The sequence below is a fragment of the Nycticebus coucang genome, chromosome 13 (genome assembly GCF_027406575.1).
Source record: "Nycticebus coucang isolate mNycCou1 chromosome 13, mNycCou1.pri, whole genome shotgun sequence".
In the NCBI taxonomy this organism is placed as follows: Eukaryota; Metazoa; Chordata; class Mammalia; order Primates; family Lorisidae; genus Nycticebus; species Nycticebus coucang.
The window spans coordinates 69318298-69331068 of NC_069792.1; the positions used below are offsets into that span (position 1 = coordinate 69318298).

The 12771-nt window shown below is 33.4% G+C and overlaps 1 protein-coding gene across 8 annotated transcripts in view; it reads left to right on the forward strand.

The window, feature by feature from the left end:
* OXR1 (oxidation resistance 1) overlaps nt 1-12771 on the forward strand; it is a 470813-nt gene that overhangs the window by 421645 nt on the left and 36397 nt on the right. For all 8 annotated transcript variants that reach the window (XM_053558779.1, XM_053558783.1, XM_053558787.1 and 5 more), the window contains 3 exons: nt 3853-4037; nt 6778-7544; nt 11619-11787. In XM_053558779.1, the coding sequence (XP_053414754.1) occupies nt 3853-4037; nt 6778-7544; nt 11619-11787 (1121 nt within the window). The remainder of the gene's footprint in view (nt 1-3852; nt 4038-6777; nt 7545-11618; nt 11788-12771) is intronic.

Consider the following 12771-nt stretch of genomic DNA (forward strand, 5'->3'; position numbering starts at 1 on the left):
CTTCTACGTGTGTTATAAACTTCAAAATATATATCGTTTTTGCTTTTAAAAGTTAATTTATCTTGTAATACTTAAGAGAAATTTTTCAAATTAAAAAAAGTTTAAATTAAAAATTTTAAATAAGGGTAAAGTCTATTATATTTACCCACTATCATTCCCTATGCTTCTTATTCCATTTGTGGATTTATTTCCAACTTTGTCATTTGTCCTTTTACCTAAGAACTTCTTTTTAAATTTATTGCAGTGCAGGTCGGATAGTGATAAATTCTTTGCTTATTTTTCAAAAAAATCTTTACCTTTCTTAAAAAATAATAGTCTCTGTGTACTTTTTCAAAATTAACATATGCATGAAAATAATTCTTAAGTTTTTAATTTTTTAACACTTTATTACATTTTCCCCTGTTGAATTTTTTAAGAATTAATACTTTAGTTTTTTAGAGCAATTTTAAGCAAATAGAATTACACAGAAAGTAGCCCTTCTCCTTCCTTCCAGTTTCCCAGTGTTGGCGTCTTGCCTTGTGTAGGGTCTTTGTGACAATTGATAAAGTGGTATTCAGACATTAAGTAAAGCCCCTGATTACATTGAGATTCATGAGTGTTGAATCTGTAGGCTCTGATAAATGTATAATTATATGTAGCTACTGCTCCAGTATTACAGCTATACAGATTAGTTTTATCCTTTTAAAATCCCCTGTGCACCACCTGTTCATCCCTCTGTCCCTCACATCCCAATTGTATCAGATTCGGAAAATCCTTGGTCAGATTTCTTCCCGTATTTTTGTTTGCTTCCCATCTTCTGTCTCCTCTTTTTGGTAACCCCATTAGGCATATATGAGGCTGCTTGTTACTGTGTCTAACAGCTCCCTCGTACTCCTTATTTTTACTTTTCATTTTGGATGATTTCATTTGCTTTATTTATAATTCACTTAATGTTTTTCCTGCCATGTCTGCTTTTCTGTTAATGCTATTCATTATATTTTCCACCTCAAACTTTACTGTTTTCATCCCTGTTGTTGAAACTGTGGTTCATTACTGTGCACAATCTGTGTGTTCTTGAATATAGTTGTGATACTAGTTTTCATGTCTTTTTATCAGTTCTTTTACTACCCATCACTGTTACTTCTGGGTCTGTTTCTGTTAATTGATATTCCCCTTTGTTGTGGTTTATTTTTTCCTGTTTCTCTGCTTGCCTGGTATTTTTGACTGGATGCCAAACATGAATTCTATCTTCTTGGGTGCTAGATATTTTTGTATTCCTTTACATATTTGTATACTTTTTTCTGGGACACAGTTGCGTTTCTTAATCCTGTCATGGCTTGTTTTTAAGTTTTGTCAAGTACCAGAGCAGCCTTAAGTCTATAGCTAATTTCCCCTTTCCTGATGCCAGGTTAATAGAATGTTTTTTGCTTTGGTTAGTGAGAAAAAGACTCTGGACTCTGGAGCTTATTTCCTCTGCTCCTTTCAATTGTTCTTTTCTCATCTTTTTTTTTTTTCTTTTTTTGTATTGTTGTTGCTGCTGTTCTTGTTTTTTGAGACACAGTCTCACTCTGTTGCCTCAGGCTAGAATGCCATGGTATCAGCCTAAGCCACAGCAACTTCTGACTTGTTGGTTCAAGTGGTTCTTCTTCCTGAGCAGCTAGGCCTATAAGTACCCACCATAACACCCAGCTAATATTTTCTGTTTTTAGTAGATATGGATCTTGCCCTTGCTGGGACTAGTTTCAAACTTCTGAGCTCAAGCAATCCACCTGCCGCAGCCTCCTAGAGTGCTCAGATCACAGGCATGAGCCACTGTGCCAGGCCTGTTTCTCATCTTTGGATGGTTGCTATATAGATAGGTATTTACAATGTAAAAAAAACTTTAAGGTTTCCAATCATTTGTAACTTCTCTCTCACTTTTTTCTTTTCTATATTGTATATAATACGTTACTTTGATTATTTCTTGGGTTATCCTTGACAATGTAAATGTTCCCTACAAAGTACTTTACCATCATCTCTCATTGACTTGAATTGTCATGTGTTCTAGGAATGTAAATTGATGTATAGAAATCTAATTAAAATATTCATTGAAAGGTAAATAGGCCATGGTTAATTATATAAAGTTGCTCTTTATTTAGATGGCCCTGGTCGTCATTAAAAGAAGTACTATTCAGAATTTCATATTGCATCCCTTTCCCTCACCAAAATGCTTACAACCATATACTCTTTTCTCCAATACAGAGTATTGCATGTATTTTCTGTAAATGATAAATGTCGTTTATTATCTTGAACATCTGTAGTAGCCTTTTTTCCTTTGCAATTGGAAGATCATTTTCAGTGGGATTTGCTTTTTTACTTGATCATTTTTAAAGGTAATAACTTAAATTTCATGTTTTTAAAGTTAAGCCAGGTAAGTGCACAGTTGTATGTGGACTTGGAAGGAGGGTGTATTACTAAATCAAGCATGATTTAAAGGAAAATGAACTATTTATTTTTAGAATTGATGGCTCTTCATTTTTACAGTTAAAGGATCGGGTGGAATGAGAGTTAAAAATGAGATTAAGGAATATTTGGCACTTGATTTGAAAGGATTATAGTTTGGGATTTAGATACAGAAGAATTATATGTAGTATAAAGCACAGACTACCTGAGTTTTAAATCCTGGTGGTTGAGCACAGATTGGTTGGCCTTTGTCAAGTTAATTCTCGATCTGTAAACTGGAAATGATAATGACCACCTCACCTCATTTGTGATGATCAAATAAAATACACATATAAAGCATAATACATATAAAGCATTTAGTAAATATTAACTAATGTTAATTGGATCAGCTGCTTATAGACCTTAGTTGGCTCATTTATATAATAAGACGGTTGAACTTGTTAACATTTCATAGCTTTTCATGGTGAAATTAAAAGTCATTATTGTATACTTTAAAGGTCTTCTAATCTACCTAATTTTACAGTTGAAGAAATAGACTTGGAGGTTTTTCTTGCCCAAGGTAACATAGTTGGGTACTAGCAAGGATAAATGAAAACAGAGGAGTTTTAAAGAGATATTTTAAAGAAATTATAGTCTTTTCCTTTTATAATGGATTGGATTATCAACAAATTATTTACTGAATCTGCACTGTACACATAAAACAATCCTTGGCACCTGTAGTGAGGGAACAACACAGGACACAGTTTGCAAGTCAGTGTGAACAGGGTGCATGCACTGCGTGACTTACAATTCCTTTTTACCTTACTGAAGTTAATGTTAATTTGAGGGAACTCAGTATTTTACTGGATTTGAACATTTTAATTCCTGAGTTGATTGTTTTAAGGGGAATATGATTTTCTGCCTCTGCTAAAGGAAATTAACAGGGAAAACTTAGGTTTTATTAAAAATGTTTATGTGAGAATACCATAGTTCTTGAATGTACTTTTTCTGTATAAATTTAAGGGGTTAAGTGTAATTTTTTTATGTACGTTGAGTAGTTTTTAAACCAGGGCTTTTAGACTATCCCTCACCCAAATAATTACGTCGTAGCTATTAAGTCATTTCTCATCACCCGCTCCCCTCCCACTCCTTCACCCTTCTGGTTCTCCACATCATTCCACCCTGTACAGCTGTGTGTACATGTTATTTACCTCCTACTTAGAAGAACATGCAGTATTTGTCTTTCCATGTCTTACTTGTTTCACTTTCCAGTTCCATCCATGTTGCAGCAAAAGACATGATTTCATTTATCTTTATGGGTGAATTGAATGAACTGTTTATATTTACAATAGATGGCCTAAAATTAGAATAGAATTAGTAAAAATGGCTAGAATACTTTCAGGGAAATTTTTAACTTAAAGTTAAAACATTATTTTCTTTTTTTAATCTTAGGGCACAGTCAGTGGTGTGCTGCTAGTTACACCAAATAATATAATGTTTGATCCACATAAAACTGACCCTTTGGTTCAAGAGAATGGCTGTGAGGAATATGGCATCATGTGCCCAATGGAAGAGGTGATGTCAGCTGCAATGTACAAAGAAATTTTGGATAGCAAAATAAAGGAATCCTTACCCATGTAAGAGTGGTATTTATATTTCTTTCTAATTGTATCGTATCTAGATAGTTGATCCTGGTCTAATACTATTATTTTTATTAGTTTTATTATAGCTGCTTTTATTTTATCAATAACGAAACAAAAGTGTATGCATTGTTAAAAACATTATTCTTGCACCTAGAATAGGAGTTATTTTAGATGTATATTTGTATATTGGTTCGAGAACTAGATATTTGAAAAGTAACCTGCAGTACCTATTTAATTCGGTGTTTATCTTCCTTTTTTATTTGGACACAGCATGCAGAATTCTAAATAACCTCTATGAGTGATCATTGTCAAGAGTAGTTTGCAAATTTTCCTTGGAAGTGCCTGAAGAGCAGGGTGTAGGATTTGGGAGAGGCCACATGAGCAAAGACCTGATATTGTTATAGCCAAAATAGCTTTATTTTTAAAAAATGCATTATTTATTTAATTTCAGGCAGAGTTTCACTCTATTGCCCCAGAATAGAATGCTCTGGCACCAGCCTAGTTCCCAGCAACTTCAAACTCCTGGGTTCACGTGATCCTCTTGGCTCAGCCCCTTGAATATTTGAGTTTACCGGTGCTTACCACAGCACTGGACTAATTTTTCTATTTTTAGTGGAGACCTTTACACTCTTCTTTCCCAAAAAGGTATGAAATAGTGAGGAAAAAAAACCCACAAGTGCACAAATGTAAAGTGTTAACCTTGGAATATACTGGTCAGGTAATTTGTGTCATGTGATATAAGATAGGTGTGGGACTATAGCTTATGCATTAGCCTTTGGAAGTAGTATGTTAGACCAAAGAAATGACCAGAGTAAAAAGGGAGAAATGAGAAACCAAAAAGATATAAGGTAGATGTACTATTAGAAGTAGAAAGGAAGAAAGTTGATATCAAAAAAGAACTTCCTTATCTCTCCTTACATGACTTGTCAACATTTTAAAACTAGCTGCACTTCAGCTGACACTGATACATATAGCCTTGTATAAGCCCACAGGGATGATGGCTATTTTAAAATTAACTCTGTGGGGCAGAACAAGTTACAAAGAAGAAAAAGAGCAGATTATTTTTGTCTCTGAAGGAGAATACATGAGTTGTTAGGATATGTGACATAAAATGAAATCATTTATTTGAAAAGTCTCCTTATACCTTCCACCCAACATATATTATTCTACCTTGTAAACTAATCTTTTGAGAGCACAGAGAATTCTTAGAAGGTGTTACTATTCTTTGCTATTATATTTATAAATCATCGTCAAAAGTCAATTTCAGCAAATGAAGATTATTGGGGGTGAGTTGAAGGATGATGCCAAGATGAAAGAGTGAAATTAGATTGAAAGAAAGAAGACGATTTTAAAATATATATGTACATATGTATATGTATATATAGTCATTGGTGAGGTTCTCTCTTTGTTCCCCTACTTTTCCATTTGTATAATGATGCTTTGGGATTCTCTTACTTTGAACAATCTATAGCTATTCTACAAGGATGCTCTAAGGCTCCTCTCCCATCAAATCATTGTTTTATCATTCATTGTCACTTGGAAAGATGCTGTATTTTATGTAAACATCTTAAAAAGTTTCTCTAAAAAGAAATATCTTTAAATCCTGCCTTATCAGTTGATAAAAAAAAATATTTGGCACCAAATCAGATCATTCAAGCAAATGGTTTTTCAGAGTAAGGTCATATATAACACAAATGAGGTATCAGATTTGATTGTTTTTCTTCTGTCTTACACTGCTTGGGAAGTTGATTTCAAAGGCATTATTCTGGAACTATATTGAGCAGTAACAGCATCATTGGCATACACGAAGGCCTTTCATTATATTAACTTTGAAAGGTGCAGCACTTATCTAAATACATATTCTGTTAGCTTTGTTATCTTTCTTTATCTAGTCATTTTACAGTTTTATTAAATACAGTTTCTTAAGATTTTTGCCCAGTTCCAAGGTCCTACAGCACGGTTTGAGTGAATCACCAGTAGAGGACACTGTTGCGTATTTAATAACAAACTACATGCTTGTGTTTCCTTGTATGAATGAGATACAAAGGTGGCAGATATATGAATTGGACTTCAACTAGTTAATACTAGCAAAAAAATAATATTACTCATCCTAATATCTAAACTCTTTATCTAAACAAGTTCTCTCAGAGCTGTTATTAAGAGTTGCTGTCATTAGCTTGAAAATTTTCTCTAACTACTTTGCCTTGGTTCTGTTTTGGTTGGTTTTAAGCCTTGCATTTGAGCCATGTATTTCCATTTCATCTCTATTTGAATGTAAATAAGCACTGTATATGTAAGTGTGTGTATATGTACGTATGTGACAAATCAGCATATTTATTGCTTTATTTTGGAGATGTAAAATTTTGATTTAAAAATTTGTTTGTTTTCCATATTGCATCAATGAGTAAATTTTAGTTTAGAATTATAGCTTTACCAGAACTTATGTCATCAAATTTTCTTCAAGTAGCTTACCTTTAAGGAAATCTTACATTGATATTTTCTAAATCTTAAGCAACTGATGCAAACATTTGACATGATCTATAGAATTACTTGGTCTATACACTTAATTATTTTTGGTCATAATATGAATAAATCAAATTTTTGTGTTCTCTTGAGATACATGCTACATGTCTTTTTTAAAAAATCTTTTTAGTGGTACTAATTCAGTGTTCAATTTGTATAAAATGCTACAGATTTAAAAGTCTTAACAATTTTTTATTTTGTTTAATGACAGAGAAATAGATCAGTTACCAGGAAAGGGCTTCCGCCATTCAAAGAAAATGACAGGAAGTAATACTGAGGAAATAGATTCAAGAACCCGTGATGCAGGTAATGATAGTGCCAGCACTGCTCCTAGGAGCACTGAGGAGTCGCTTTCTGAAGATGTGTTCACAGAGTCAGAACTCTCCCCTATTCGAGAGGAGCTTATCTCTTCAGATGAGCTGCGGCAAGATAAATCTTCTGGCGCGTCATCAGAATCTGTGCAGACTGTCAATCAGCCTGAAACAGAATGTTTGACAGTCAAATCAGGGTCTCCTAGTACTTCTGGTCATTTAAAGTCTGATACTGAACATTCTACAAATGAAATTGAGACTTTATCTCATAAAACTGATTTAAGTAATCTTGGAGTGACCACTAATGAAAGAGATCAGATTATTGATAACTTTCAAGAGATATCAGGCCCTAAAGAAAAAAGCTCAAGTGTACAAGGTAATGCAGATCAGGATTTTCTTCTTGGTGAGAACTCCCTACACCACGAGGAGAGTGAAAACCAAAATACGTCCTGTGAGGAAACAACAGAACTGAAACAAAAGCAGACTGTTAGCAAAGGAAAGCAAGAAAAGGACCAAAGTCGGGACTCAGAGACAGAGGTAGAAGAGCTAAGAAAACTCTGGAAAACCCATACTATGCAACAAACTAAACAACAAAGGGAAAATATGCAACAGGTGTCACAAAAAGACAGCAAGCATAAAATCGCATCTGCTGATGGACATGTAGAAGGTAAGTGTTAAGAGTACATAGTTAATATTACTGCATTTTGTCTCCCTCTTTGCTCACTGATTGAAAAACTGATGTATCTGCAGCCAGTTTGGAGGAGAAACAAGTGTCTTTATAGGTATGCTGAGGACAAGTATATACAGTCTCTAAGGTCTACTATCTTTTCTTATACCATAGGTAGATTGCATATGTAATGAGCATCTAAACATTTTCAATCAGTAGACATTCTTTACTGCATTCTATGTTTAAACAACTGATTTCTTAAAAGTGCTCGCAAGCTGTGTAATAGCTTTGATTATTCCTTTTTCTCATTTAGTCCTTGTTAGGTTATTTATTAAAAACATCTTTTTTATTGCACATATAATATTTTAATTGCCAAAGTTGTAATCCCATATTTTTTAAAGTGCAATTAGATACGAAAATAATTTATGGAATTCCTCCCCAAATCCAGACGTTCCATCATCATCTAATTAAATGTTTTTCCTTTGAAAGCCAGAACTCAAGGAAACTAAAAATACTATTTTGTCTTTTAGTTTTATTTTTAAGTACTACTTCTGAAAATTATAGTTTGTCTTTTATTTTTAATATACCGTGTTTCTGCTTAATACATTATGAGTTGAATGAAGTATAACTTGAGTTACTTAGCCAACATTTCTTATATTAATTCTGTTGGGATGTTTATCCGATTCACAAGTGAACATTTTTCATTCAAATTTTTTTTACTGTACTAAAATGTACACAAAATTTATGATTTTAACTATGTTTTAATTTGATAAAATATGTATAACAAAACTTTCATTTGAACTATTTTTAAGTCTCTAATGTAGTGGCATTCACTGTGTCCACATTTTTATGTGACCACCACTACTACCCTTCTCCAGAACTTTTTCCCTCGTCCCAAATTGAAATTCTGGACTCCTTAAACAAACAACTTGCCACCCTTCTCTGCCCATAGCCTCTGGCAATCGACATTCACCTTTCTGTCTCTAAATTTAACTACTTATGGTTACTTCATATGCATGGAGTCTTATCATATTTGTCCATTTGTGTGTGGCTTATTAAACTTAGCATAGCATCTTCAAGGTTCATCAATTTCGTAGTCCATGTCAGAATGTCTTACCTTTTTTTTAAGGGTAAGTGATATTCTTTTGTATGTATATGCCACATTTTGTTTTTACATTCATTCACTGATGGATCTTTGAGTTGTTTTCAGCTTTTGGCTATTTTGAATAATGCTGCTTTGAGCATTAGTGTACGAATGCCTTTTGGAATTTGTCCTTTGAATTTTGGGGGCTGTATATACCTAGAAATGAATTGCTAGATCATATGGTAACTCGATGTTTGACTTCTTGAGGAACTGTCTTACTTTTTACCATAGTCATTACACCAGCAATGAACAAGGATTTGGTTAAGTATATAATCCTTTGTGTCATCCATTTGAGATACTGAAGTCCTAAAGATTTTATTCAGTGGATATTAAAGGATTCATTTATTTGAAACAAATTCTAAAAAAGATTGAATATTTTTCTACTTGGGAGGCTGAGGCAAGAGAACCCATTAAGCCCAAGAGTTTGAGGTCGCTGTGAGCTGTGACTGCACAGCACTCAACTGAGGGCAACATAGTGAAACTCTGTCTCAAAAAAAAAAAAAGATTGACCATTTCTTTTTCTGTAATCCTTTATTTTTATTCAGAACTAATGAATTTTCATTAACCATCATTTGACAAACATAAGAAGTTTCTAGAAAATTTACAAAATTACCTGGAATTCATCACCCAGGGATGATCACTGTTAACATTTGGTATATTTGTCTTTCTTATAGATCTTTGGGGGTATGAGTATGTGTGTATATTAATACAACCACATATGTATGTTTATAATTTTGGTCTTATTTGTATCATTACAGATGTGTTTTTTTTTTTAAATAGACATTCAGGATTATTCTATATGTGGTGTTGTACTCTGTGTCTCGCATTTAACATTTTATATCGTGAATATTTTCCCATGTCATTGCAGTTTTTTAAAAACTTGGTTTTAATGGCTCCCAACTTTATTTAACCATTTATGTATTGTTAAGGCAATCAGTTATTAATAATTCATATGTTAAGACATCTCTTATCTTTGATGATATAGAGTGGTTATGTGAATGTCTGTATTTAAATATCTTTGACTACATTTGTTGGTTGCCTTGTATTTTGAAACCCTCGAAAAAGATAAAATGATGGATTCTATTTAACCCAGAAGTGTGGCAGACTACTTTTAATAGGTTTGTTGTGGGATTCAGGAGGATTAATAGGGATAGGGAAGGTCCTATTATAAGCAAATACTAAAAGGAGAAAATTTGATGGATATTTTTATATAGATATCTCTAATTTGTTGCCATTTGGTTTCTTTTTTTGTTTGTTTGTTTGGAATGAAAATTAGTTTTAAGTAACAATATTCTATAATAAGGAGATATTCAGAGTTTCTGGTCTTTATGACTTTGTAATATAGCAAAATGTACAATAACAATAAAAATATAGAATATAATTGTGGGAAGAACAGTGAAAGTTCCCCCTTTTAACCACATGCAAATAGTAGGTATCACATAGATTATGTTCTTTGCATAATACTACACAGGAAAAAAAGCCATGGCTAGTATGTGGATCACTAGGGAAGTTTTGAGACAGACTCTTATGGTCCATTATTTCACTTGCAAGAAACACAGTTGACAGCATCCTTTCTGATTCAGCTTGCTCACTTTATCAGTGTTGCTGGGAGGCTTCATTTGTTTCCATCTGTGTGGATTTTACATTTGTTGATGATATTTTTGTGTATCTCAAAGCTTTCATAATGATCCATGTGCCCAGATCTCCTGACTGTAACTAAGTGCTCTTTTTTCCACAGTATGCTACCTTCGCAAGCTAGTTAATGTCCTAAAGTCACCCATATTGTCAGACCCACAGTATATTCTTGATTATCATCTCTGGTTGGAAGAGTTATGAAATAATTCATTATTAATTAACTGTTCAAACAAGGGGCTGAATCTTGTATATTATTGACTGTTTTATCATACTTTTGAATGCATTAAAAGCTTCAGAAACTTTATTGAGTTTTTGTCTGTAATAACCATGTTAAAGTATTCCTTTCAACATTCTACAAAGACCTACCTACCTTGATCCAGCAATCCCACTACTGGGTATTTACCCAAAGGCAAAGATGTCATTTTATCAAAAAGATACTTGTACTCATATGTTCACTGTAGTACAGTTTATAATTGCAAAGATGTGGAATCAACTCAAGTGCCCATCAGTTCATGAGTGATTAATAAAACGTGGTACATGTATGCCATGGAGTACATAAAGAAATACTCAGCCATAAAAACAAAATGAATTAATACCTTTTGTAACAATCTGGATGGAACTTGAGACATTTCTCTTAGTGAAGTATTGTAAAAATAGAAAAACAAATGCTACGTGTACTTACTATGAAATTGGAGCTAACAGAACAGCACTCATGTGCACAGATGGAAGTAAAACTCAGGAAAAACCAAGCAAGTGGGATTGGGGGGGAGTGGGATGGGATGCTTGAAATCATTCCTAACAGGTACATAATACACTTTCTTGGTGATGGGCACTCTTTATAACTTTGTCTCAAGCAGTATAAAAGGAATCATGTAACCAACACATCTGTACCCCTATAATAATTTGAAATTTAAAAAAAATTCTAAAAGTTATTTAGATGTCAAACACTGACAGATAATATGCAGAAAATTATATATGTAGCATGTATATATAATTATGATGGTTGTTACAGAAATTTAGCAAAAAATATTCTGAAGCTTTTACGTTTTTTCCTAATATCCTTAGACATAATTTCAGTTTATTAATTGACTCTTCTGTTAACTTTAGTCTGGCTGTATCTATGACTTTAGTTATGATGGAGAAAAAAATACAAGTTAGTTATGGGAGTTGACCAGGGTACCAGTAAAGTGAGGTTTTATTCTATAGTCATTTGTCAGAATTTTGGAGGTAAAATTACCTAATCTAAAGTATGGCGTATGAGAATTGGATAAACACTGTTTGCATCTCAATTTTAGGTTCTGCACTTTTAAAAGAAAAGAGAAGGCATCGATTACATAAGTTCTTGTGTCTCAGAGTTGGAAAGCCAATGAGGAAAACATTTGTATCTCAAGCAAGTGCCACAATGCAGCAGTATGCCCAGAGGGATAAGAAACATGAATATTGGTTTGCTGTGCCACAGGAAAGGTAAAAAGTAAATAAATAAGAAAGCTTGACAACATTACAGAGATTCCATGAATTTAATTTATGTTGTGCATTACAAGGCCAGTGACAGTACTTTGAAACATAGTTCATGATTAAAATTGACATTAAATCTGTCGGAAATAATTTAGTTCCTAATTTTTTAGTTGAATTTGCTACATTTTTAATTACATTCCCTTTTGTAGTTACCCTTTGCTACACAGATATTGTCTCTTCTAAGATCATGCTATGCTTCATGTTTCCTATGAAAAATACTGCTGAACAAAGGTACTCAGTGTCTGTACTCAAGACATACAGAAATCCAAGAGAAAATTGTCTAACCACAACTACATGGTTCCAAGTGTAATTACGCGCAGAAGAAAATTTTATCATTCCAATTATTACTGATACACAGTTGATAAAAGAAACATAAATTATTACTTGTCGTAATTACTATTCCCCAAAAGTAAAATATTATAGGAAATGCATATTTTTGGTTATTTTTTTTTTATTTTTTTGTGAGAAAGTCTTTGTTGCTGAGGCTAGAATGCCCTGTCATCAGCCTACACAGCAAACTCAGACTCCTAAGCTCAAGCCATCCTTCTGCCTCAGCCTTCTGAGTAGCTGGATCCACAGGTTCCTGGCACCACATCCAGCTAATTTTTCTGCTTTTCAAAGAGATGGGGTCTTATTCTTGGTCAGATTTATCTCAAACTACTTGAACTCAAGGTATCCTCCTGCTTTGGCTTCCTGGAGTGCTAGGATTACAGATATAAGCCATCGTTCCCAGCATATCTTAAGGAGTTAGATGAACCTTTTCCCATAATTAGTTTATGCATCCCTTGCTGAATATGTTCATTGAAAGGATGAGAGGACTCAGCATTACTTCTGCCCCTTCCTTTTTTTATATTTTTTATAAGTATGAGCAGCTTTATTTATATAAAAGTTAGTGAGACTGAAGAGAATTACAATGTCACTCAATTCTTTAAA